This window comes from Gavia stellata, chromosome 18 (genome assembly GCF_030936135.1).
Source record: "Gavia stellata isolate bGavSte3 chromosome 18, bGavSte3.hap2, whole genome shotgun sequence".
Classification (NCBI taxonomy): domain Eukaryota; kingdom Metazoa; phylum Chordata; class Aves; order Gaviiformes; family Gaviidae; genus Gavia; species Gavia stellata.
In genome coordinates, this window is record NC_082611.1 from 397,552 (window position 1) to 424,444 (window position 26,893).

General features: G+C 44.0%; 2 protein-coding genes across 5 annotated transcripts; one reads left to right on the top strand and one right to left on the bottom strand.

Moving 5' to 3' along the window:
* The first annotated feature begins 1,895 nt into the window (after positions 1-1,895).
* Positions 1,896-19,527, top strand: NSMCE1 (NSE1 homolog, SMC5-SMC6 complex component). Of its 4 annotated transcripts, none has more exons than XM_059826471.1 (8): positions 1,896-1,913; positions 3,978-4,121; positions 12,590-12,711; positions 13,921-13,998; positions 15,271-15,417; positions 16,421-16,537; positions 17,463-17,583; positions 18,070-19,527. In XM_059826471.1, the coding sequence occupies exons 2-8, from the start codon at positions 4,004-4,006 to the stop codon at positions 18,144-18,146; spliced, it is 780 nt and encodes a 259-aa protein (XP_059682454.1). In that variant the 5' UTR covers positions 1,896-1,913; positions 3,978-4,003; the 3' UTR covers positions 18,147-19,527. The 4 variants fall into 4 exon arrangements, with proteins under 4 accessions (XP_059682454.1, XP_059682455.1, XP_059682453.1 ...); XM_059826472.1 differs by lacking the exon at positions 1,896-1,913 and adding an exon at positions 2,092-2,177; XM_059826470.1 differs by lacking the exon at positions 1,896-1,913 and adding an exon at positions 2,897-2,944.
* Positions 19,528-19,568: 41 nt separating this feature from the next.
* Positions 19,569-26,505, bottom strand: KDM8 (lysine demethylase 8). The gene is made up of 7 exons (XM_059826468.1): positions 25,946-26,505; positions 25,472-25,645; positions 23,947-24,079; positions 22,990-23,031; positions 22,092-22,241; positions 19,894-19,986; positions 19,569-19,793 (listed from the first exon to the last, which is right to left on the bottom strand). The coding sequence occupies exons 1-7, from the start codon at positions 26,503-26,505 to the stop codon at positions 19,629-19,631; spliced, it is 1,317 nt and encodes a 438-aa protein (XP_059682451.1). The 3' UTR covers positions 19,569-19,628.
* Positions 26,506-26,893: the final 388 nt, after the last annotated feature.

Here is a 26,893-nt window from a genome sequence, read left to right on the forward strand (position 1 = left end):
AATTTCTACGTAAGGCTGCTTAATTTAGCTTTGCTGCAATTGTACAGGTAAAGGAGCACTCCCTATTTTAAAACTGGCTCTTTTTAAAATTGAAGCACATCTGGTCTTATGCTTTCTGGTTTAAAACACTGGCTGAAACTGCAGACTAGAATGAGATAAGCAGTATATAGCAAAGCGGAAGTTCAGCAACTGATTTTTTGATCAAAATTTGAAAAAAACAAAAAGTTATGGAGTCATTTCCCTCTTTTTAAAATTGCTGCTTTGATTTTTTTTTTCTAAGTGCCTATACAAAAAGGCAAACCTATGCGACCATAAATCATAATGCATACTGTTTGATATGCAACATGACTGTCAGAGGCAACCACACAAAGTATGTGTACAGTGAAAAGCGTAGGCGTCTCAGAGAAAGTGGGTTTTCACAAGAATTTGGAAGTGGAGGAGGGAGTCCTGTATGCTAGACTAAGGAGGAGGTTTAGATGAAAGAGTAAACTGGAAGGTATTTAGACGTTCCAATAATCAAGGATGGCAACTTTGGTCAATGAAGGGCCAAAAGATAAAATTCAATAGTTCCCAGTTCGTGTTATCTAACTGAACAGTAAAACCATTCCCACATGCTTCTCGGCCATTCAATTAATACACCCTTGTGTCAATGTTATCTCTTCTTGCTGAGAGCACTGCAGTGGAAAGCGCTGGGCAAGCAGAAACTCAAACCCACGACCAGGTCCTTGGATCACCAATTCTTCAGTGGGGCGGCTTTGTCCATTTTTTATCTTAAAGCAATAGTATGTGTATTATGCCCTTCTCTAACACAGTATTTCCTGCATCATTGTATGATCACTGAAGAAGGAATTCAACTTCAGAATTGTGGATTTTAATGGAGCAAGACATTCTTTTAAAAAGAGTAATTTTACTAATATTTTAACATCATCCTTGTTCCACGAATTCCTTCATGTAGTTTGGGGTACTTACCATTAATGTCATTTTACGCAACAAGATACAAATGATATCTGCATTTCTGGAGCAGGACAGAGCACATCTGGATAAACCTCTCCTCATAAATACGAGAAGAGCCTCTCAAAATGAGCAGAAGGGTTCTCTTTAAAAAAAACCTGTAACATGTCAATTTTCAGTTAGGACTTAAGCTGAAGTTTCTGCATTCCAGCGTATTTTCATATTGAGATGAGGGAAGGCAGAAAAGGGCATAATAAGACAGCATTTGGGCCTATGAGGAATACAGCACTTTCACGGGTTGTGACACACTGCAAATCACCGTCTGCAAGCAGCAAGGCAACTTCAGATATCTTCTGGTTTCGAACTGGCAGAAACTATGGAAACTGCTGGATTCGGACAAGTTGGAAAAAACCGCCAAAACCACCACATGCCGAGAACAGCGCACTTCTGATGCCCCGCTTCTGGGGGTTGAGCACAACTTGTCCGTAAGTCCTCTTAGACTCCACGCGCAGTGGGGGGGGTTTCACAGCGCGAACTGCGGGACTCGGGAAGGGCTCTGCAGCTCCGAGCAAGCGCCGCGCGGTGACGGCGCCGACGGCGGAACGCGGCTGCGGGCTCCAGCCGCTCCTGCGGGGGAGCGCGGGCAGAGGGCCCGCCGTCCTGCGCCCAGCCGGCAGGACTTCCAGCGGGGAGGGCTTTCTGGGAGCGACACCAGTCTCCTCCCAACCGCCTTCAGAGGCACACCCCCAAGGACGGGCCCCGCTGCCAAAGCCAACGCTTCCGCCGACTCGCGGGCTCCAGCCGCGCCCGAGCCGCCCCGTCCCGGGACGCGCCGGAGCCGAGCGGCGCCCGCGGCGCGGGGGTGCCCACGGCCGCGCGAAAGGGCGAGCGCGCCCCGCCGCCCCCGGCAGCTCCCGCCCCCCGCCCAGCATCCCTGCGGGGCCAAGCGACGTCTCCCAGCGGTAACCGGAATTCTGCCCGGGCCGTCCCGTGCCGCCGCCGGCCCGCTCGGCACGGCAGCGCCTGCCCGCCGCCTTCTCGGGCCAGCTCAGGCTGCTCCCCCGCCCGCCGGGACGGCCGCCGCAGCGGGGCCGGGGGCGCGGAAGAGCGAGCTCCTTCTCGGCACCGGGAGCAGACCGGCAGACGCCGCGGCAGCCGCGAGGCGAAAACCGTGCGCAGTCAGCCCCAGCCACAGTCAGGAGGAGCCGCGGGGGGTACCTTGCCTGGTCTGTCTCGCGGTCGGCGCGGCGGGCTCCCGAGCTCCGGTGCGGCCCGGGGCGGTCCCGGCCCCGCGGCACCTGCGGGTCCGCCCCGACGCGGCGCCGCGCTCCCCGGATCTGCGTCCTCCGCGGCGGCAGCGCGGCCCGGCCCGGCCCAGCGCTGCGGACCACGCGGGCACGCCCCGTCCCGCCGCCCCCGCTCTCAGCGCGGCGCCGCCGACGCCGGGCGGAGGCGGCCGAGCACGCGCGACGGCCCCGCCCGGGACGGCGGGGAGGCGGGGCCGAGCCCGGCTGCGGCTGCCCGCGGGGCCGCGCCGCGCTTCCGCGGCGGGAGGAGCCGCCGCACCGCCGGGGCCTGGCGCGGCTTGCGGGAGGACAGTGGGGGCACGAACCCCGCGGCCGCCGGCCCGGCAGCGCCCTTCCGCGGCGGCGCCACTCGGCCGGGCCCCGCTCTGCCGGAGCCGCGGGGGACGTTCGTCTCTGCCGCCGCCTCGGCGCAGGGCGCGATCGGGACTGGGCCCACCGCCCCTCCCGAAACGGTGCAAAACAGGCGGGGGACGCCCCCCATAGCGGCCCCAACGCGGGGCGGGGCGGCGCCGCCCCACAGCAGCTCGTCCCGGGGCGGGGCCGCCCCCCCCAGCCGCCTTGTTCCGGGCTGGGGCCGCCGCTGCCGGGCCCCGGCCCCGCCTGCCGCTGAGCCGGCCGGTGGCAGGCGCGTGCAGCGAACGCCGAGCTGCCGAGCGTGGGGGGTCAGCGGCGCCGCAGGCCGGCGGGTGAGGCGGCCGGGGGAGCAGGGGGTCGGGCGGCCCGAGGCCGGGGGCGGCGGGGGCCGTTTCTCGACGGCTGCCCGTGGCTTCACCCGCGGGCTGCGCCGGGCGGCAGGCCTGGGGCCGAGCGGGCGGTGACGAGGCGGCGGCCGGGGCAGGCGGGAGCGCGGGCAGAGGCCGCCGGTCGCTCTGCGAGCCTGCCCGAGGAGAGCTGCCGCGAGCTGGGGCGGCTGACGAGGGCGCGTTTTGGCGCGTCCCCTTCAGCAGCTCCCCGCGCGCCGCAGCCTCAGCAGCGAGTCCGCGCCGGCAGCGCCCGCCCCGCGGCAGCTCCGGGAGCCGGGGCTGCGCTCGGCCTCGCGCCTGGGCCGGCGGGAGCGGCGGAGGGCAGCGGGCCGGGTTCTGTTCCGCCGCAGCTTGTTCGCTGGCCCGGTGCTGCTGGTCGGAGGCCGTCCGTGTGCCAGGGCGGAGCGGGAGCGGGAGGCTGTAAAAGCGGGGCGCAGGCGTCGTTTCTCAGTCTGGTCAGTTCTTGGCCCTTTGGCTTGGAGCAGTCTGGAAGCTGCTTTTTCCTTGTGAACTGTTAACGATCGTTTGGCTGCAGCGGTCAAGGAGTTTCTTGACATGCTTTTAATTTAGCTCTGATGTTCTTCAGAACATTTCGAGGAGGATTTTCTGTCTGAAGTATGTTACACTCTAATTAGGCAAGTTACTAGGATATGCAGTGAGCAGAAGCATCTAACGCAGACCTATGCAAGGTATTCCGTTGATTGTTACACACACGGCGCTATTTTTGGTTTGGGGATGTGATAGCGCAACGCCTATGTTTTATTCCGTAGCTAAAATTAGTTGGACTTCATTTTTTGCATCCTTCTCCTAGAACCTTGGAGTTAGTCACCATCTGTATTCTGAGAACAACCTGGGGGATCTGCTTTTTTGCCCTGATTCAATGTTAGAGAGTTTAATTGAAATCTTCTGTTGCTTGGACTGCGTATTTTTAATTTGCATGAACATGTGCATTAATTCCAGCTTACACCTCTTGCAGCACTTGAAGCCTGGTGGAGTATTGCGATGGCAGCTCAGATGACTGATGCTCATCGACGGTTCTTGCAGGTCCTGATGTCTCATGGGATAATGGAAGGATCGGAGGCTAGGAAATTACACAGGCACTGCTGTGAAATCCATAAAGGTGTGTCTCTCTTTTGGAGAAACAGTAGGGAGATGGAAGAACTATTTTTTTTTTCCTGGTGCAGCTTGCAAATGATTAGATTTCTGAAAAGCATACACCATCTAAAAAAAAAAAGTTAAAAAACTTTAATGATGTGAGTGTTCTCTCTCTTTTCTGGAAGATAAAAATAACACAGCAATGTGGAAACTAAATTTTAATCAGGTCAGACTCATACAGAGCACTTTTTATTTCAGCAAAGATGTTTTTTATAAGTTATACATTTAAAAAAACCCTCATTTTTGACACTGATAATGCTGAAATTTCCCAAATGTTTTCCTTCATACTTATTTGGAAAGATTTCCTTTGGAATATAATATGAAGTGTATGCTGTTATCCATCTTGAGTAAATCTGTCACATCTGACCAATTACATGGTCAGCTGGTTAGTTTTAATATATGTCATACCAAGCTGAATTTTATGGCACATAAAACAAAAATTTGGTTGTATACTATCAAATCTGTTTGAAGTTCATGTTCGAACTTAAGTAGTACAGAAATATGTAATCAACTTGATAAGGATTTTTTTTCAGAGATCTGCTTACAGATCAGAAATCTGTATTTAATCTTCACTAATTTTGAAAATGTGGTGGGCACAAACCAAAATAAAGCTGTAATGAGTAATGTATTTAGCACTAATTAACCACTAGGTCTCAGATGTGTCAGTTGCTGGTTCCCAGAAAATAGTGAAAGAATAAAATCTCTCTATTTTCATCTTCTCCTTGTTTATGAACAAAATTGAAAAGGACAAGGAATGCGTAAGAACAAAAAGTGCTATTTAAAAGGAAACACCCAAATGCTGTTCAAATTAGTGATTTTAAACCATTACTATTGAAAGGCAGATAACGCCAACAAATGGTTAAATTACACATTCTGAGATCTAATACACACTGAATATATGTCTCAAGTTATTTCCTAGTTCTCTAGTATTTATGACTTTAAAAATAAAAGCCTTCTTAACAGTTATTTGAGGGGTTTAGTCAGTTCAGGATATCTGTGTGAGTCTGTTAGAGAGCTGAACCAGTAACTGCAGGGGAACTGAACTGTTCAGTTGCTGGTGGCTAACCAGGGTGATAACTTTAGTATCACCATTGCTAACTAGTCTTCCTCTCTGTTAAGAGAGAAGAGACTGTAGTTGCTGGTGCGCACAACCTGTTGAACTCCATCTTGCTTTGTTGCCACAAGTGGAGTCCTTTCTGGGCGATGGCACTATTTATGTATTTTCCTTAGTCAAAAGGAGTCAAACGGACTCCATAGGTTTTCAAACTCTTGAGCCAAAAGAGCTTATTTCAGCACCTGCCCAAATTACTGACTGAAAAAACAGAAGCGTGGAAAAATAACGTTGCTTTTTACAGGTTTAATCCTGTATTTGTGAGAACCAAGCCACTGTGATTTGTAAAAGAATTTATCATAAATGCCAGAGATGGCCTAAGCCAATAGCATGGCTATAATGAGTTTATTGTGCGCTAAGAACAAAGAACCTTAAGACAAAAAACTTAACAGCTAGATCATGTTTTCAGTATGCAGGATCCGTGAGCTGTACTGCAGTAAGAGCTGATAGAGTTATTTTTCATTAGGAAGGTCTATTTAATAGAAGGATTCAGAAAAAAATGGCTCCATTGCAAATGCTGCCTACCAAGTACTTGATATTTTTTCTGCATAGTGACAGTTGATGTATAATGGAAAAGTTTGTGAAATTACACAGATACAGTGTGCGAGTTTTAACTGTTCCAGTTTTATTAAATGCTCTACCTAGGAAAGCTTTTTGTCATGTTGGGAGACAAAAGTATGTTGAACTTGACTCACTGGATGGAACGCTCCCCCCTGCATTTGTTTTGGGAACAAAAGAACCAGTGATTTGACAAACCCATCCTTGTTAGGGGTAAAGTTAGCAGTACCACAATTTAAGAGATCGTGGTACAGCATTTTTATGAGGAAAATCAGCTGGACTGGACTGTTTCTAGATGAAGTTCTGATTTGGATGTAGTTTCTTCAATAACATCTTAATACTGCTTAGTGCAATCTGAACCATGTTTTTCAAATTGGATCAAAGCTAATGTTACTAAAACTAGCTTATTTGAATTAATTCCTTTCTCCTGCAGGTTGTAAGCATTACATAACAAAGCTGTCTCCTATCTATGACACTGGTTTCCTTAAATACAAAAGGATAAAAAAGCTGTGTCAAATGAAGTCAAGTCATAGAGTAACCAGCCTGTGCAGCCTCTGAGCAAAGTGATCTGGAAACTTTCCCTCTTGGTGTTCAGCATGTTCTCTTGTTCTGGTTTACTTCAAAATCCTAAGCCTTTTGGCAAGGAGACGCCTTCTTATTTTTTGTGTATCACCTGCATGCTTCTTGTTCGCAGACAAGTGTCTGTGCTGTAATCTGCACACGGGTCTGAAGGAAAGCTCCAAACATCTATCTAAGTGCTGCGTAGGACCACTAGAAAGTGTACCATTCAGTTATGATACAAATTGCAGGCTTGTTGAGGAAGGTTATTATAATCACTAATACTTTTTTACTGTAATCCCTTAATGCATGCTCTTTCTGTCTGCATTGTGTTATGGCTTCTGCAGTTATGGAACATGTTATAGTAAAAACTTAAGTGCGAAGTTAAAGACATCTTGCAGATCTCTAGCGTTATATACTAGCTAAGGTACCACGACATTCTCAGCACCCTTTCTGGGGGGGCTTTGTGTGTTGTCCGTAGCTGGCTTTCCCTTTGTTTGTATAGTCAGGGAAATGGTAGTATCTGAGTTGGCAATTGCTGGACCCCTTTACAAGACACTATCTGTGGGAGGAGAATATGTAGTATATTATCCTGGCCCTGACCCCAGCCTGAAATCAGGAAACAGTAAAAATAGGAGAGTTTGTAGTTATTTTTCCTGCTGTCTTCCAAGCCAGCTGAAGTTTTTCAATAACTGAAGCTCTGGGTTTACACTACTCTGAGTAGTACAGCTGGAAAGATGGTGCCTCTCCCCTGGAAAACACATTTCTGTCTGTAATAGCACAATTTTTTTTTTTTTGATCATGGAATAAACATTGAGATTCATGTGCTCTCTATCCCGTGATAGGTTTCCAAGTTTATCTGTTTTTTCTTTGATTCAGCACATCTTCATTTGACGAGCATTTAAATATAACAATATTAGGCATTTTTGTGACCAGCGTTTAATTTTCCAAAGACATGGCCATTCACAAGTGTTTTCTTTGCCACATTCTTCAAGGCCAGAAGGTTAACAGAAAACAAATATATTTTATTTTGCTATATTTTTCATGAACCTAAGGGTAATTTGGAGGGATAAAATCAGGTTGCCTTTCAAACCAACGGCCGTATTTACTGAAGGACAATATAACGTAACATTTATACAATTAATTATAAAATGTAACTGTATATTAACTTACAGTGAGGTTCACTAGAAAAATGGCTGATGCAGTCCATATATGAAAGGATGTTTAGAAAAATGGAAGAACGAGAGAAAACTGCTTTTTTCCTGCCTATTTGGATGTACGGAAGGAATGTATTGATTAACCATTCATTAACGTGGATCAGTATCAGACTGGCTTTTGTCTAACTGTTTTGTATTTTATTGAATGGGCTTGGTAGCTGAACTCAGAAGAAAGTAACTGTTAGTGTCAAATTTAGTCTACAGTCATACCAATTTCTTAAGCATAATATATTTCGTGCTTGGCTGTTGAAAGACCCACTAAATAAATTATATAGGAGAAACAGGGATTCATAGGAAGACAAGCATTTTTGCTTTATATGTTTTGTATGTCTTTTAGTACTTAGTATTCTAGGAGAAGCCCCAGCAGCTGCTCCTATATGTGACCCAGTGTGCTCATTATGCTTGTACCTTGTCTGCAAAGTTCAGCTAGAGCTTAGGGGAATTTTTCTTATTTGTGGTGGAATTTGCAGATAACCATCTGTTTGAAGGCTACGTTTTATGTTAGCAGAGAAGTGTTTGCATTGCAAAACAACAGAAAAAGCCACTGTACAGTTGTTTTGATATTTTGCTTTATAGTGCATCAAATATGTCAAAACTAGAAAAAGAAAGCACGGCTCTTGGCTCCTCAAACTAGGTATTTTTGTGTAGACAATGAAGAATATCACAAGGCACCAACAAAAAAGGGACTGGGGAAGATCAGTGGGAGTAGACAGCGAGATCACACAATTCCTCAGCAGTATTTTGCTATAGCGTAGTGAATGCTTTTAAGTAAATGCACTTCAGTTATTCCTCTTAAGTGTTGTGGGAGACGTGAACGCTGAGGAAATGTTCTGATGAAGATGAGATGAGGTTTTCTGGTGGATGGCTGTTCTTTCTCCCATCTCATCTGCATCATGTTGCCCATTACTAGTTCTGGAAGCCATGCACCTGCAGGGTTAGTGGTATTCCTGTATCTTGTCGCAATGCTACCCACTCTACAGGGACTCTTCTGTTTTTTCTGTGGATTTGTATCTACTTATCCACAGAATTTAAGGTCAGAATGAAGTAATCTGTTTTTGTGTCCCAAGTAACGCAGGCCATATTTTCTGCTAAATATTTTTTGCTGCATATTGGATGACTTGTAGCTGGATTGAAACATAAAATGTAGAGAAGCTTATCAATTACTCATTTAGATATTCTGGTAATGAAGACTGACTACACCCCTTGGGTCAAAATTCAATACTCCCTGTGTTAAGATGACTGAAAAAAGATGGGCTGTGTCAGTCTCAAGTTGTACTGAACCAGCATTGTGGCAGAGTGTAGGTGTTAGTCATCGCTCAGGTAGTGGGTTAGTGGTTACACTTTTAAAACTGAAGTTTTGGCTATGAGTCCTTACCGAAGTTCATTAGAACTTTTCAAGTGTATCAGCATTGCAGTGCTGGTGAAAATCCATCTGAGCTGTTTGAATAACTGAGTATTTTCCCTCGCTAAACTCCTCTGCAGTCTGATTGGTTTTGTTCTAAATCGTTGCGTTGCAGTACGCTACTAGAAGCAGCAACTTACTCTTCTTCCCAGTGATTCTTTTTCATGGGAAGGCTGAAACACGTGTCATAGATGTATGTGTAGAAAGAGGTTTAATGTGAATGGTTTCATACAAGTTTAAAATAATGTAAAGCAGGATACATACAAAAAAATTAGCAGTGAATGACGTAGTCTAGTCTACAATTCAAATATCATTAAGCTCTCTGAGGTAGGGATTGCCTGTTTTTATGTATTTATGTATAATACTTTGTGCTATTACAAGGAAATGTTCTGGCTTGTTTTTGATGTTTAACAGAAGAAAAAAAAGGTATTGTACAACATGTTGTTGCAAAGTGTAATTAAGAATGTTTTGTTTTTAAAAAACTTTGTAAACAAACGTTTAGATTCTCTTACTGGTGATGGTCCTGTTGCTTCAGTTTTTTCTAGCTATAATAAAAGTCAGATGGCAGCATTTTCAAATCCTGATAGGGAGCTTCTTATTATATTAATCATCTTGGTACTAAGAGTAACTGAAGGAAATGGGGGAAAAAAAAATCCAAACACCACCACGTTTTTTTCCTCAGTTAACTTTTCTGAATGTTTCATTCTTTTAGTCTTCTGTGAAATGAAAACTGAGTATCAGTGACTTAAAATCCAAAGTAATTTGTCATGTTACTCTTCATGGTTTATTCTATTTTTATATTTAATTCTAAAGTTTGCAAACTGACTAACTCTATGCCAAAAGCCGTTGTACAGTTATTAGTTCTTTAAATATGGTTTGATCTTGAAAATCAGCTGTAAATATCAACACCGGTCCTTAGTGGCTTATATTACATCTGCTCAGTGTCATCAAAGTAGAAGAAAAACATGACATTTTTGTATTGCTACTTTGCAGACTAGAATTGTACTTAATCTTCTGCTTATTGAGAACATAGAAGCTGAAGTACGTAGGTCTCTTGCTGTAAACATGGGAGCTCTAATTCATAACAGTGCCAGTCTTTTTAAACTTATCATGAAGCTGTGGGATCTCAGACTAATCTAAGTAATAAAGATTCCTATTGTTCACTTGTCTTTAAGCAAGAAAGTTTAAAAGGGTGCCTGTTGAAAAGTGGTAATTAACGAAGAGTGTACGTTCGTTTATTACGCTACCTTGCTGTTTATAGTTTGCATACAGACACATTCAGAAAAGTTTCTGGTTTCTCCGAGTACCTCTGCTTTATCTTCAGTGAGGGCTCTGTTCAGCTTTTCTGTGGAAAATATTTGAGTTTATTATTAAGAGTTTGCTTAAATTTAGGAAAAAAAAAACAAAACCAAACCCCAGGATATTTGTGTTCCATTTATTTACTGTTTGCTGTTTCCTATTTGCTCATCTGCTGTCTGTCACTGAACTGCAATAATTTCATCTAAAGAAAATGCTCCCAAGCAGAGTTCTAGGCTAATACATAATGAGTGCTCTTTCTAATGGTGTCATGTGTTACCTTTGTTAGGTGTTCAGGGCTGAGAATTTTTTATTGACAGAAAAAATAATACCTGGTTCCTGCATATACTTGGTTTTAAATGCTATGAACAACTTTGTTGTGTTCATAATTGGGTACTGGAATAGTGATTTGCTTTAACTTTATTTGACTGAAACCAGTTTACAGTAAGTACATCTGTGATACAGTATTAGCTGAGATTGCATTTTATGCCCTAGAGAAGGAAATTATTTATTTCTGTTACAAAAAGTAATTTACAGCAATTGCAACTAAGTCTTAGATTTTATTTTATTTTTTTGAGGTTCTGCATTTTACAGGGGAAGTTATTGGAAATTAAGATTTTTCAAACAGTTTAATCCAGTATTTTGGAAGTAGGGTAGTCCTGGCTCTAGTATGCATTTAACATACTCATGTTACAACAAGGTCTTCTTAAATACAGTCTTTCAAAGTAGTATTGACACCTCTGAGATATTGTACCAGAAGAAAAAAGGACAAAGAGATTCCTGTACATGTGTAGTTGGAATACAAAGATTACTGAATGAATATCATGCTAGTTTGTCTAATTTATCTTCAAATCTGTTAACACTAAATAACTTGTTTCCAGTATATATGAATTTGAATAAACAGTTTCTGTCCAATCAGTTGCTATGGCTGCCTGTACAAGAACTGTTTCATAGAGGTGAGTTACAAGCTTTTGCAAATAGTAAAGGACAATTTCTCCTGAGTCTGGAATTGTAAATTGACCAACTTTTTAGATGTTAAAATTGTTAAGTGTAGCTTTTGGTGTGGTCTGTTCCTCGTTCATTTTCTATGCAGGATTCATATCCCCTTTTTTTTTTTCACAGATCATCTACTAGAGCAGCCATTAATCTCACATTTAAACGTTACAGCTGTTGTACTAAAGAATATTCTTCCATTATCTTTCATCTTGCCCTCTTTCAGATCTGTCATTAGCGCTCCCTGGCTTTGATGTATGCAGTGTTTCCTGCTGACAGGTGCCAGGGAGGTGGCATGACAATTTAACAAAATTATGCTTCCTTTAATATGATACCTACTTTATTGTTGTTCTTGCTGTTTGTTGGTTTTGATATATCAGAATCATGAACGTTCTGGGCAGGAGCATCCTGTGACTGATGTTTTTGCATTGTACTACACTATAAAGTATAGTGGGGTTTTGAGAGTGGGACCTGTGTCTGACGCTGTTACACAAGTGATTGACTCTTATAACTGGGAATGGTATTAAGTTAGTGATAACTGGTAGTATTTTTGAGACATCAATCCTTTTTCTAAAGTTATGAGCTGATACTTCACTCTTTTTTTTAAACCCTAGCCTGCTGAAGTCAACAGAAGTTTTGCCACAGATATAAGTTTGTTTTGAATGGAAACTCTTGAGGGCGTGTGCTCTTGACATCCGAGCAAAAGCCATAGCACGTGCTTCTACAGAATGACTCCAAAGTCCATCTTAATTATGTCTATGATAGACCTTCTGCTAGTATTTGTTTGTAGAACATGACACAAGATATTACCTGTATTTCTACAATGCTAGAGTTTTAAGTTTTCTGGTATGTAACTTGATCATTTACATGCCATTAATTTGTGAAACAGAACACAAAGAAACAAGGAATCCCTTGTGTGTAAATGAAAGAAAGCAAGTATGTATTTGTATTGTGCATAATAATTTTTCCTTGTCATGTTTTCTTTTCTATTCAACTTAGTTCAAGTCACTGTAATTAATGATTAATGCGGTGGGTTTTATACAGCGAGGCAGAATGTCTGGACTCTCTCTCTAAACTCTGACTTTCAAGGAGCTGAGCTTCTCTGAAGGCTAGTAGTCAGCAGCACAAGAAAACGATATGTCTGCTGAATATACAAACCTGTTTAAATTCTGCCTCACTAAGTTTTAGCTCTTTTACCGAGGATAAAAAAATGTTTCAGCAGATAAATATAAAAATATCTGCCTGATATGTAGTTGTTGGGGTTTTTTGTGTATGTGCTTTTTCTTACTTATTTTCAGTCTACTATGCACATGATAAACTGGATGATTTCATCAGTACTATTAACAGCCATCTACAGCCTTTGTTTATGCAGATCCGGAAAGGACTGTCGGAAGGTCATGGGAGAGCACATTATGCTTTAGTAAGTATGGGACGTGCTGCCATCGCGTGGTTTGGCTTTTCATGACTGAATGCGTGGATGGCAGAGCAAGCCTCCTGGGTCTCCTACTGAAAATTAACCTTTGAATAATGTGCCAATAAAAGGTCTCCACACCTTCTGATTGTAAATGGGCAAAAAAAAAATCTAGCTGTATCTGTGCGTAATAAACAGAAGGCTGCCCTCAGTGCCATCTTTGGATGTTAGAAAGATTGAGTTACCTAGGGTCCTTCCTACAGTATATCGATAATAGAACTGCTATTTGGAGAAAACAGGATCTAGAACCGAAGACTGCATGTGCCAGCAGGCTTCTTACCCTTAGCAGTGTCTTGTGTGGTTTATGCGGGGCTGTTCCACTGTTATGCTGGTAGCTGCTGTAGAAGCTACTTGTAGAACAGGGAAGTAGGAGGATAAACTGCCAACAGCCTAGATGCATGGAAATGGAACATGGCAGCAAGGGCTACAGCAGCGTCTGATTTATTTAACATAAACATTGTGTAAGTGCTGAAGTGAGATTTCTTTTTCAGAGGAGACTTTCAAGAGGAATTTTTAAGTTAGAAAACACGGAGAGCCCTCCAATGTTAGTTTTCTTTTTCTCTTACTTAAAAATCAACCTACCATAAAAGGGTTGCTATGGAGTGGCCTATAAAGTTTCCCTGGATACTCTGAAATGTGCATGTCAGAGATGGAAGATTATATAGTAATTTCAAAAGACCATACAGGAGGTATTCTAACATTAGCTGCTGCTTTTAACCTTTTTGGGTCATTTTCCCAATTAAGTTGAGTTAGTATTAAATAGAAGTAGCATGTGCAATAAGAACATGAAATATCAGTAACTGTTTCTCACAGTGAAACAAAAATGTGTATTATAACACAGTCACTGCTACTGTCCAGCACAGTATCCTGGTGTAATGTATTAGTTCTACTGGGGGAGGTGGGATTGTGTAGGACCTTGGCTTGGGCAGAGGCAGCTGTGGAGAACATGTGGTTGGAAGATCAGGCATTTTAAAGAAAGGACTTGAGTACCATCAAGTGCCATCTTTAAGGAACAGTCTCTTTCATGCCACTTAAAGAAATGACGTTTCTGTTACTTGTAAGATGATGTATTCTTTACCCCAGAAGATGCTTTACAGTTTATGGTGTAGAAATACAAAGGCACTTTGATTTCAGTTTAAGTATTTTTTTTTTTTGTAGGTGAATTTGGCAGAAACTGAAATAACTAAAATGGCATCTGACTATACAGAAAATGAATTAGAATTGTTCAGAAAAACAGTAAGTATGTCAGTTATTAGTTAGTAAGTCACATTATTTGTGAAGGTACCATCTTAAAATGAATGGAAATGGAAATGAATGGAGATGTTGTTCAGGAAATAGTTGCCATCTTACCCATGTTTATCCCAAATCGAATGGGGGAGGCGGGGATGGGAGTATATGCAAGGAATGATTGCCTGTTGAAAGTCAGTTATTGGTAAACTGAAATCAGCAATAGGGGAGTGCTCCTTGGAGTTAGTGACTTGATATATGTGCTTTCATATCTGGATTTTCAGTTCTGATTGCTGAATTCTTCACTGGCTTCAGTAGTCTAGTAGTATACTGTAGATTTTAATGCTAGCAACATACAAGTTGGATTTCCTGATATGAATAGAAACATTTGTCCATTGTTACTGGTTAGCCAAGGACATTTGATGTTTAATTTCTTATCCACAGCCATTAATGTGAGTTGTGATCATAGGATCATACGATCATATGTATATGATCATAGGATCATACGTATCTTGCATGTTTTAGTGAATTGTTCTCATAGTGTCTTGAACTTTGAGGACTTAATTTCTCCAGTCACTAGACTTTTTAGGGTTGTTTTTATTTTTCAAATCCATAAATTTTTCTGTATAAACTGGAAAGAGAGGTGTATTGACTATTCTGTGACAGCTGCAAAAGTCTAATCAACAGGGATAGTACCCAGAGATTTCCCTTCTCTCCCCCGTTACTGGTGAAGCACCTATACAGCCACGTCAGCACTGCAGAGATGGTGGTGTTGTGGCACATATTACTACTGGCATAAAAACTCTGCATGCTGCTCTGTGATAATGAGCAGCAGGAATGTTTCCAATGACAGTTTCTCTGAAGATTGGTAATACTGCTACAACCTTCAAGTGCCAGGTAAATTCAGCAGTACTAATGACCCCAGAGTAGACAAACTTAATTTAGTAGCGAGAGATTTTTCCTCAAAAGAACCTTGACAAAGAGCAGATAAAAAGAAACAGATTTGTCACCCCTGAGTATGCTCAAGGGCCCCTGGATGCAGCTTCATTTAGGCAGCACTCTACAGTTCTATTTGTGGAAATACTTTCTTGGCAAAGATTAAAACTGTCAAAGTAACAATGATTGTTTCACCTTTTGGCCTTCGTTTTACAGTTCTGGTTCAAGACATATACTGTAGTATATTTCATATGCATGGATGCTAAAAAAGCTGCACATTACTATAAGGTGTGTCTATCTAATTGCATGGATTTTTTTAATAGTTGAAAATGTTTCTTTCTGTAGATGGACCTAATCATTTTATCAGAAAATGGCTTTGCCTCTTCTACAGATATTTTAAACTTGGCTGACCAACTTAAGACAAAGAAAATGAAGAAAAAGGAAGCGGAGCAAGTGCTGAAAGTTTTTGTGGAGGATAAGTGGCTCTCTGAGGTAACTGCTGTTATCTGTTCAAGTATTTGTATTTTAATAGTTCCAGCTATTATTTTCTTATGGATGTGACAGCTGAAACTGGAGCTGTTCTTTAATGAATGATGGCAAAAATGGTTTTGTGGGGCCTGTGCTTATTGCTGCTCCAGTGATTTTTGTAGAAGAGGCAGTATATTTACAAGGAGAAAGACCTTGGGTAGGTCTATACAGGACAACATGGTTTCAGTCTCGTAGCTGTGTGTACAGCCCTGCATTGCGACATACAGACATCCTTTTTACACAACAGCATGACATACTTAAACTTGGAACAAGAGCTGGGGAAAGTTCTTCAGGGTGATCAGTGCTGTTAGTTACATTTAGAGTATCCTGAAAAGCAGTGAGGCCAAACATGTTGAAAACGCCTGTACCAGAAATGCATGGGCCACTGTGCACACTTTTGAATCTCCTTACTTCATAGGGAGAAATTGAGATTAGCTTACCACGTGGACACTGCAGTTTCTTGCCAAGACAAGTAAGACCTCAATGCCTTTTCTCCTGGATTCATTGCATCATAGATCTCCAACCTGCTGCCACACGTTCACTTATGTTAGAGTGATTTAGCAGAGATTTAAAAAGATACCTCAAGCGGTAAATGCCTAGATTTTGCTGAAAGCCAGTACAATTTCTGCTAATGTGCAAATGGAGGATCCCAAAACTGCATGTCTTTGTTAAGGAGAGCATGCTTGCTCATCTGTACCTTCCAAGGACTAGATCTCTGTTAAAGGTGTGAGATCTTTATTCTCACAGAATTCTTTATTCTCTCAGAGGATCTTTATTTGATCCTCTGAACAAATTAATTCTGTACTTCAAAAGTATTTCAGCTTTGCATTACATCAGTGTCAGCATGCTAAGTTTCACGATGGCAGAAAAAAGTGGATGTCAAATGCTTGCTCGCAGGTGGTTAGAAAAGTCAAAGAAGGTAAAAGGAATTAAAAGAAATTCCTTGTCTTGCCACTTGTTTCCTTAGAGAAATGGAGAATATACTCTGCATACTCGCTGCATAATTGAGATGGAACAATACATTCTCAGCAACTACCAAGATGTGGCAAGGAAGTGTAACATCTGTCACAGCCTTGCCATCCAGGTAACATTTGTTTTATTACCTCAGTAGGCATCTGCCAATGTACTTATGTGGTTGCAGCTGAAGTTTGTGATACTTTCCTTAGAGTATTAGGCAGGCACTGAAAAATTCAGGTCTTGTAATCTGGTAATGGTGCCCATGTATATAAAGAAAATCCTCTTTTTTGTTTTCTTTTCGGTGTAGGTATTTTATTTTCTGTCTTTGGGAAAAAAACTTGTCTTGGAGCAGTATCTCCAGGTATAAACTTGGAGAAAGCAAACTCACCGAATGAGGAACATTATTGTGCTGTCTTGCTTCCAAAGCCAGCAGGCTAGAGATGAACCCCTTATCCTTAAATAGGCATAACCGTTAAGTGTTAGCTGTCTTATCTTTGGACCTTACAAATAGCAGTCTTGATGTGACACACATTTATCTTTTGGTCCTGGGGTTTTGGTTCAGGAATTGCTCGTCTTGAACCTCAGAATGAACACGTATGCTTATATATAGCATGCTGAAGCACTGTATTTTGATAGCTGCTAAGTTACTAGTTTAGTCTTGCATAAGTGGTTACAGCCTGAACTCCTATTCCAAAACTACTGTGTTCTCTTGCTCCTTGACCCTGCATCTTCTCATCTTCCCAGCTAACATGCTTCCATGTTACTTTTTCGGTCCCAGTTTGTCTCCTTTATTGCACCCAAAGAGCTCAGCGTTGTTTGTCTTTCAAACTAAGTTTTGTCCATATAGGTAAAGGGTATTTCTTAAGTTTCCAGAAAAATACCTCCTTTTATCATTTACCAGCTTTGACTTTCGAGTATCTACCAGCTGTACTGTGTGATCCATTCTTAGGAATAAAGCATTGCTTATCTGCCGCCCTTTGTAACAACTAACCTGTCCTTCGGTTTAACATAAAGAAAGATCTCTTTTTTTTAATCAACACTTCTGATTTCAGAGCCAAGTATGTGAATCCTGTGGAATTGGAATGCATTTACCTTGTGTCAGAAAGTACTTTAGAGCTCAGACTGAACGACGCTGTCCACAGTGTAATGATTTCTGGTCTTGTGACATTCCAGGTACCAAGCAACCTATTTTCAAACAAATTTAGTGTAATAATACCAGAGAACGGACTGTGCTATTCAGTGGCACTGCCGGTATTGTTTATAACTGTAGTCAAATATCAGTTATTTCTGACTTCAGTTGTATGTTTCAGGCAGTACACCATACATGGGCAACACCGAGCCCTGAAAGTGCAAGGATTATGCCTTATGGTCACTAGCAGATCCTGTGCATGTTGTTTCAAAGAACATAGAAGTGGGGGTGGGGGGGTGGGGAGGGTAGGGAGGAGGAGACAGACAAAACACATGACACTAAAACTTCTGGAAATACCGAGCTTCTAGGAAGAGCACAGTCCCTTTGGAATTCCTCTGTTTAGCCAGGGAAATTGGACAGTCTGTACAGGAATACAGGAATCTATAAAGCATTTCAAAAATCTGAAGGTTATACAGTATCATCCTTTTCTTGTGTGTCATTTATTAACTCTGCTTTTGTTTTCTTTACAGGTATGAGTCGGATAGACTCCCAGTCGCCATCAAAAACAGGGAGAGCAGAGAAGAGCTTCATTCTCAACACTAGATGATGCTAGTAAAACTTGCTTTCAGTGAAATCTTTTTTCCCCACTCTTGCAGAATAACCAGACTGTATTGTATTCATTAGTAACAGTGCATTGTTCAGTGTACTTATTTTTTTCGTGAAGTTTTAAGAATCTTACAATAAAACTATCATTGACCTTCCTGTTCTCCTTCTTCACAGTTATACCTGCACAGCTTTCTCAGAGGCTATTTTGTGTACGTAGTTCTCAGTAGTCTTGGGTTGAGACTCTCAGTGCATGTTTGGGAATGAAAGATGCAAATGTTTTTAGTCAATCCTGCAAGCTGATCTATGCAGGTGAACTATTCAGCAACAGTGTTCCCTATTTGTAGTTTTCAGTTGCACAACTGAAAATGAAACCTATTACTAGCACCACAGGGCTTCAAGTAGGTGAAAAATCAATGCAGCACGTGTGGGCTCCTCACATGGAAGGCTGGCTGAATATTTATCTGTCTGATCTAGGGCTAGAGTTTGAACACTTTCAGTGGGCACTGTTGCTTGGTTTTTGTCCCTTTAGATACAGAAAAGGTCATCTGACATAAGGCCAGGTCATGAGCAGCTATGGTCAGTAAGAGAGGGAATATTCCCACAGCCAAAATGATTGGGAAGGAGCAGGACAAGACTTTTGGGGCAATGACAGCTTATATCTGCAAAGTGTTGAAAAAATTACGGTTTTAAGATTCTTTTTGTTTTTAGTATTAGCACTTCACTCTCCAGTTTTATGTAAAGATGCTTCTTCCTTTAAGAGTGACTTGACTTGAGAAAAAGACAAGCACTAGATATTGCCAGATACCAGAGTGGAACGGGACCATACCTCTGTAGAAACCTGTGACACTGCAGAAGGTAGAGCATCAGCAGTTCAGTTGATGCTTAATCAAAGTGTGATTAAGCTGCAGTTTACTTAACTGCAATTAAACTATGGATAAACTACAATTAATTATGTTCCTAGGCCTTCACACCAGCAACTTCTTCTGTAGAGGAAGCTTTGTGTTAGCTTTTTTTTTTTTAATGTATTGAACCTTTGGGTAGCACCATCCCTCAGTGTTTATGTAACTCCAATTTTTACTGTTACTAAATCCAAGTAGAAGATAACAGTAACCTGATGTTCCAAATATAGTTTGAAGCAGAGTCCTGGCAGCGCCCATATATAGAGCTGTGTCAGATGTACACACGCACACAAGATGATGACCTAATAAGTTCTTTATGAGGAGTTCATGTTAGAAACATCCACAAAAATAAAGCGGCTGTATCATCTTCTTTCCATCTACCCACGCAGATTTTTTCACCATGCTGAAGCAAGAGTTTGTTGGGTTTTGTGTGTTTTTTTTTTTTTAATCCACCCCTAACCTCTGGCTAGGGAAGAACATTCTCATGCTTAAAAAGAATTGTCTTGTGAGAAGATGCCAGATGCTACCTTTTCTGACTTTTAATTCCTATTACAATGTTACTAGACTTTATGCATGCTTCAGAGTTATGACCACCAGAAACTAACAGAGAAGCTGATATCAAGCGATCGTACATAGTGCCAGTATTTAACTGGAATAAACAGAACCTGCCCAGGCATCAGAATACAGGACTGAAATGCAGCATTTCTGAAACTGGGAAACTTAACTAAGTCAGGATCTTCCACATCAACCTATAAAAAAACCCAAAACGATCATCAGTAAAATGTCTTTACTCAAATATGATTTAATAAAGTAACACTACTGATATTAAAATTTCAGGAAACTATTTACCTGACTAGTGTTGTGAAGAATTTGGCTTTCATGTGGGTACAGGTTTTCTGAATCTTGTGGTGAATATAGACGGATATACTTTCTTCCAAATACCTGTATATATTACAATAAATGTTTTCCATCTGTCATTAACCTGCACATTACTGCGAACTGTGGGCCATAGCTGGCATTTAACAGTAAAATATACCTGATTACAAGAAACATCATTATCTTTGTTAGTAATAAACAGACATTGCTATAATAAAACATTAAAACAAACCAGGGTATTGGAATTCAAGTACCTGTTCCCTTGGAGCAGATAAGAATTTGAAATACCAGGAAATGCCTTTAACCAAATTACTTTAAATTGAAAGTTTAAGGCAGCCAATTTATACAGTGTTGTTTGGGCTCTACGTAGCTAGAAAGTAATTGGAAGAACTGAGAATAAAGAGGTGGAGTCTTCAGTGCAGTTCACATTAGCAGGCAGAGGCCACCTGCACAGGGTGACTGCTAAGCTTCCATATACTCCTGTAGCTCTTATTTCTGTATCATCATTAAATCAGTTCTTTCATTGGAGTGCTTAATTGAACGACTAGAATTCATAAGGCAAGTGCACTGACTGACTTGAACACTACACCGAATTGCAAGTTGTGAGTGCCTAGAATGAAGTGGCAGAATCAACGAGTCAAAGCTGATTCCTGCACTGATACCCGTGGAATGCCCAAAGAAGGCATAAGGTGAATATTCACGCTGATTGTGCCAGGATTCAAGACTTCTTCAAGGGCCAGGCAGGATCACATTTGTTTGGGACTACCACGTTAAAGGGTAGTCGGTACTCTGACTAACCACAGTACCCTGGACCAGCATTATGCTACCAAACTATTCCTAACCTAACTTTTCCTCTATCTTAATATCCCTTCCCATATAATAGAACAGGATTTCCTGAAATCTTAACAACACCCAAGTTGTAATGCTAGATGTTTAGAGTTTGTTGCTTCAAGGACAGCACATGAACGTATTCTAAAGGCTGGACAAGTATCAATGTATTCCTGCCCTGTCCTACTCTTCACTATCACTAGTGAAACTACCAGAGCATTGATCTGAGTAACTATGGGTGTCCATGTGTTTTTAGGATGCCTTCCATACCCCAAAGGGATTATCAATATTAATTAGCTCACTAAAGAATCAAGTGATATTTTTGGTGATGTACGGAAGTAAAGAAAATGTTGGTTATTGCTCCAACAGCGCGGTTTCTGAATCCTTCAATTTTTTTGGGGGTGGGTGTTACCTGGACTGCCATCAGCTATTAGCGGCTCCTTCCTTCACTTGCCTCGTACATAATTACACAGCAGTTGTAAAAACCCACTTTAGGAGGGCCTGAATTAAGCCTCAGTTCCAAGTGAAAACACAGGGTAGCAAGATGCAACCGTTTGGGACAGAGGAACTAAGGCTCAACCCGTAAGCAAGCACAAGTAGAAAGTATTCCATGTCATGATCCTGCTGGAAAATATTTGAAAGTGTAAGCCGTATCTTTTTTTTAAAAGAGTCTGATGAGATGGAGGAAGAAACAGCAATCTTCTTCCAGCAAGCAAAAAAACCCTCAGTGTTGGAAGATGTACAGTTGTCAACTGCTTGGACCAGGAATACATCTTTGGACTAGTATAGTGCTTACCACAAAGGGTCCCAGTATTTTACTGTGTTACTCTGCACTAAAAGTCGTCAGGAAGCCTACCAACAGTAACTCACTTAGCAGCAATGAGGTCACAGTGCAAATACTACTTCATCTGCCTCTCTGCGTGCACAAGTAGATATTTTACTGGGTAACCTGAAGTGAATTAAAGTATGCACCTAAGTCCATCCCAAAATCTTGCTGTTCCAGGAAAGGAAGTTCTTTGGCACACTATGACAGGTTCTTCCCAACTCTGGTACAAATTCCTTGCGTGACCTTGGAAAAGCTGCTTCTTGTGATTTCCATTTATCATCTGTAAAATGAGGGTAAGTAATGGTCTATCTCAATGAGGAGCACTTGCGGCCTACAAGATTACATTAAGTTGCAGTAGTGGCAGATGCAACAGAAGAGCAAAATAATATCTGCATGTCCTCTATCCTTCAATTGTTCATCAAGTTGGCTGCTATCCTTGTCTCTAACACTTACATACCATAAGCATTTTTTCTAGCTATAGCATTAACAACATGCATAGAGTAAGTAGAGTACAGACCTGGGCTAAAAAATTTTGCTGGGGATCCTGATGAAGAGGTGAGATAGTGCCTTTTGGACCAAACCAAGCGTTAATGGTGATGTTATCTTCTTCACCTTCCCCCAGGCAGCAGTAGTCAGGGATACTGATATCCTCTTTCAATTCTGGGATCTACTCCCATAAAGAAATAAACATTAAAAAGGGTATGTGCTGACTTACCAAAGGTATGTAATTCATAGAACAAAGGAACAAGGCTTGACACAAACAAATGACCTGCTTGTCCAGTAAAGGCAGGAGAGAAGTAGCTGAACGGCTAAGAATCTGCAGGAAACGTCCTCACACTTTCTGTCCTACCAAGCAGATTCTGTTGGAAGGAGAGGTGAGGGAAAGAAAGGGGTTTCTCATTCTTCAGAGACCCTTTGCTTTAGCAGAAACCAGAGAAACCCACAAGAAAAAAACGGTTTGCTGTTCGTGGAAAAGCAGCAGCTGATCTTTTATACACTAACCTTGCTTCTCCATGAGATTCCTTTTTATGTCTCCCACCAACCTTATCTTTGGTTAACTGGAATGACATTTCAGAATATGACTGTTTCCTGTCCAAATCTCTTCCCTGACTTACATATTCTTTGGGGAAATGCTGCCTTCCAGGTGATAGCCCTGTAACTATATGCTACATTGTACCAAAACAGCACTAAGACTGAATGTCTTCACCCCTGAAAAGGTTTTGTTTCCATGCCTTTCAGCCAAATGGAATAAACCCCGCCCTCCGTTCCTTCAAATTGCAGGAACAGAAACTTAAGAAATACTGTGAATTCTCTGTATGCCCTTCCATCTAGTAGAGCTGACATCCTCAGAGATGACTTGTGCTACAAAGGGAACACCTGACTGCAGAAAGAGAAAAACATTCACTCAGTTTTACCTGATCAAAAAGCTGGTGCTGGGCAAGGTATCCTACACCATTCTGAAATTACAGCAGAGAAAGAAAAAAAATGCATAGTGACATATAGGGTAAGACTTCTCAGTCAGTTAATTTACTTATAGGTGAGTAGAGTCTACTCATAGGTAACATCCATTTCCAATGTCCTACTTCAGAGTACTAGAATTGTTTCAACAGTTGACTAGCATAAGGGGTCTTCTGAAATAGTATCTTACAGCTACGCTCAAATTGAAAGAGTGTAGATACATCCCCACAATCAACAAATTATCTAGCTCGAGTTACTGGAAGAAGCCTAGCTGCAATCCTACAGAGTCTCGACAGTTCTGTTGTCAATCCTGTGACAACGCTCTGCATCTTTACAGCTAGACCCTGCTGGTACACAGGCTAGTTCACCTTCACTCCCTGTAAGTATCTCGATACTCTATTCCAGGCTGTACCACAGACCAATTTGCAATGGCACATGGTCCTTCCTTCCAGAAGACTAGGAAACAGAAATGAGGGCTTCAGATCCTCAGCTGTGAATGTAAAAGGGCATTCAATTGCTAATCAACTTTTTTTTTTTTTACCTGGTGGTACATGAATTTGGATCTTGATCCTAGATCTCACTAAGCAGTTCAATAACCAAGAGGAACAAAAATGCTGGCTGAGGATCCCTTATCCTTAGACTCCACCATTCAGGCTTTTACTGCAGAAGCTATCTATCTGTCCATCAAATTCCAGCTGCTGCTTTTTATATATAAAAATCAAACCTAACTATTGTTGCAATAACTATTTGTAGCTTCAGATCTTGAAAATATGTCAAACCTTTTAATTCAGAGTTGTTCTTATAGCATACCCCCTCCCTTGACACCACCTCTAAGCATGTTTGTTCTAAGTAGAAATTCTGTACCAGTAACACACTGCTGCATTTGGAGATGAAACAAAACCAGACTGACAGACCTCATTCACAATATACTGGTTGATGAAGTCACTGACAGTCATCAGCTTCTGAGACCATTCCTCATCCGTGTATCGGGTACCCAGTTCCACGGGGACTGTGCGGCACCCTGCGACTTGACAAAAATAGTCCACACTGAAATAAAGAAAGTTCCATTACCCTTTTATACTGCTCTTCTTACTAATTTTGAATGTAAGGCAATCAATCAAAATCAATCCTGCAGAGTAATAAAATTCTACTACCACGAGTTTCTTCCCTCTAAAACCAACCAACTAGAGGCAAAAGGCAGAAGAAAAGGATGCAGGCAGCAAGGAAACAACCAGTCAAGTTTTTGTGTACATTATGCCACAGTTGTCTTTTGTTTGTTTTTTTTTTTAAAAAAAACCTTGTTTACCTCAGTTAACTGTTGTTTTCTTACCAGCTAAGGCGATTTAAGCTGTTAGTCTCTCTTGACTAGGGATGGCTATTCTTTTTGCTGCCTGCTGCTGCATTTGCTAAATAAAATGTTGCATCTTTTTATCATTAATGCTAGATCAACTCTCTGTCAGCACCAAATTCTGTATACAGGTGCTAGTAATACCCATTCTGGCTAAAATCAGAGGAATTACTTTGCCTGATGGTATACATCTCTCCCTTGACAATGATACTAACTAGATGAAGAAGTTAATCTTTTTAAATGTCTGAAGTTAACCAGTGGAGTACCTTCCCTCAGAAAAGAATAGAACCCTTATGAAATAACAAGTGTCTTCAGTTAATGTCAATTTTACACCTGGCTGTGGAATGAAAGCAATTGCTCGAACTAAGTGTGAGTGGTTTTTCCTCTTCTCTAAGGAATCATGAGCTTTATCTCACAAATATCCAATTCTCAGTATTGGAAATGTTGGCTCCATTGCTTACATCACACAAGCAGCACAATGTTATTACTCGCTCTGAACAGCTGTGTCTGAAACTGAACACTCAAACACGACACCGAACAAACATCAATGCTTGTACTTGTGAATGAAAAAGCCAATGATGCTTACTCACACATCTCTGAAATTCACTTTCCATTGCACTAATTATCAGCAAGTTCGGAGACGTAAAAATCGCTGATCTATGTCTGACACAGACCCACTTAAGATGTGAGCAGCTCACTGGAACAGTTAGCAACCCATGCTCGTCACCAGTTTCTGGCCAAACAACACACAGCATCAGCAAACGGCCAGGGTACTCGCCAGCACGGCAGGGCCCCGGGAGGCAGGGCTGAGGGCTGCCTTCCTGCCCTGTCCCAGCCAGGACCCGCTTTCCCCGCGGCACTGGAGCGCTTACCGTGCAATGAGCTGGGTGGCTTCATGCGCTTCCCTCATCTATGGAGCAACTTCTACAGAGCAAAGACAACACTGCAGCAGGAAGGTGCTGCCAACGGAAGTCACTCGCGATGGCACCCGTCTTCTGTGAAGGTCTCTACCGCCCTACCGAGCACCAAGACACCTGACACACAAAACGACCCTTGCCCTTACTAGGGCAGGGAAGAAACTCTTTTCTCACCTCCACTTCTTCATACACGGCCAGTGGTCAATAATCCCCTCTAAAACCACAGGCTTCTGCGGGATGAGGTAGTTGTCTCTGAAGTGCTCCAGCGAAGGGCAGCGAAGGTGTGGAAGCGCATCTTCCGGCTGCAGCGCAGGAACTGGAGGGGGGTCAGCCCGGGCCCTCTGGAACAGAGACCTCCTCCTTCAGCAGCCGGTGTCGAAGGCCTCCGCGGCCGCCCCGGGGCCCGGCCCTGCTCGCCCTGCGCCAGGCCGCGCTGCGGGAGGGGCCCCGGGGCCGGCGGGAGCGGATGGCGGGAGGGGGGCGGGCAGCCCGAGGGGGGCCGGGCTCGCCCCGGCGGCGGGAGCGGCCCGCGGGGTGAGAGCGAGGGGGCGTCCAGGGGAGGGGGGGTCGCAGGCCCACAGGGGTGGGGCCGCGAGCGCAAGGGGGGCGCCGAGGGTGGGGGAAAGCGGGGAGGGGCGAGGGGAGGGGGGAGCCGGGCAGGGGAGCGCGGGCCCAGGTCGCCTCAGGGCGGCGGGCGGTACCTTGGCGCTCCCCTGGGCTGCGGCGCGCCGCTTCGCGCGGGGCAGGTGCGCCTGCAGGACGCGGACGAGGCGGGCGAGGACGTTGTCCAGGACGGAGGCGCCCATGAGCAGCCCCATGTCGCAGAGGCGGACGGCAGGCGCCAGCGGGCGGCCGGCGGCAACCTCGGCCAGCGCCCCGAAGAGGCAGCCGTAGGAGTAGACCTGCCGCCAGGCCTTGCTGACCTCCCGCCACGGCCCCGCGTTCAGCTTCTCCCAGGAGTAGTCGCGCAGGACGTCGCCCAGGCGCCGCAGCGCCGCCGTCGCCGCCCCGCAGGGCCGGCCCGCCGCGCCGTAGAGCAGCCCGCGGGCCCGCCGCAGCAGCGGCAGGACGCAGTCCTCCACCTCGCCGCTCAGCGCCAAGGTCAGCTCCTCCTCGGCGCCGGGCAGCAGCGCCCGTACCTCTGCCCAGAGCGCGCCGCCCGCCGCGGGGCCGGCGGACGGGCCCTCCGCGCCGCCGGGCGCCGCCATGGCAGCGCGCCTCCACCGGCTCGCCGGCCTCCGCGGCGCGGCGTTGCCGGGCCTGGGCGGGCCTCGGGGGGCAGGCCCCGGCGGGGCGGGCCTCGGGGCGCGGGTCCGGTCCGTGGGGCCGAGCGCGACCGCGGCTCCGCCCTCCGCCGGGCCGCCTGTGCGCCGGCGGCCCGGCGCGGCCCGGCACGCCGCTGCTGGGTAGCTCCGCCCCAGCGGCTGCGGAAGTAGCGTTGGCGTCGCGTAGCGAGAGCGGGGGTGCCGCGGCGGCTACGCCCGGGGCGGAGGGCCCTCGCGGCCCGTGGGGCCCCCGCCGCGCGCTGCCCGCGCCTGCCGCGGGTGGGCCCTGCGGGGCTGCCGTCGGCTTCGGCCGCTGCCGCGGCGGGGCCCG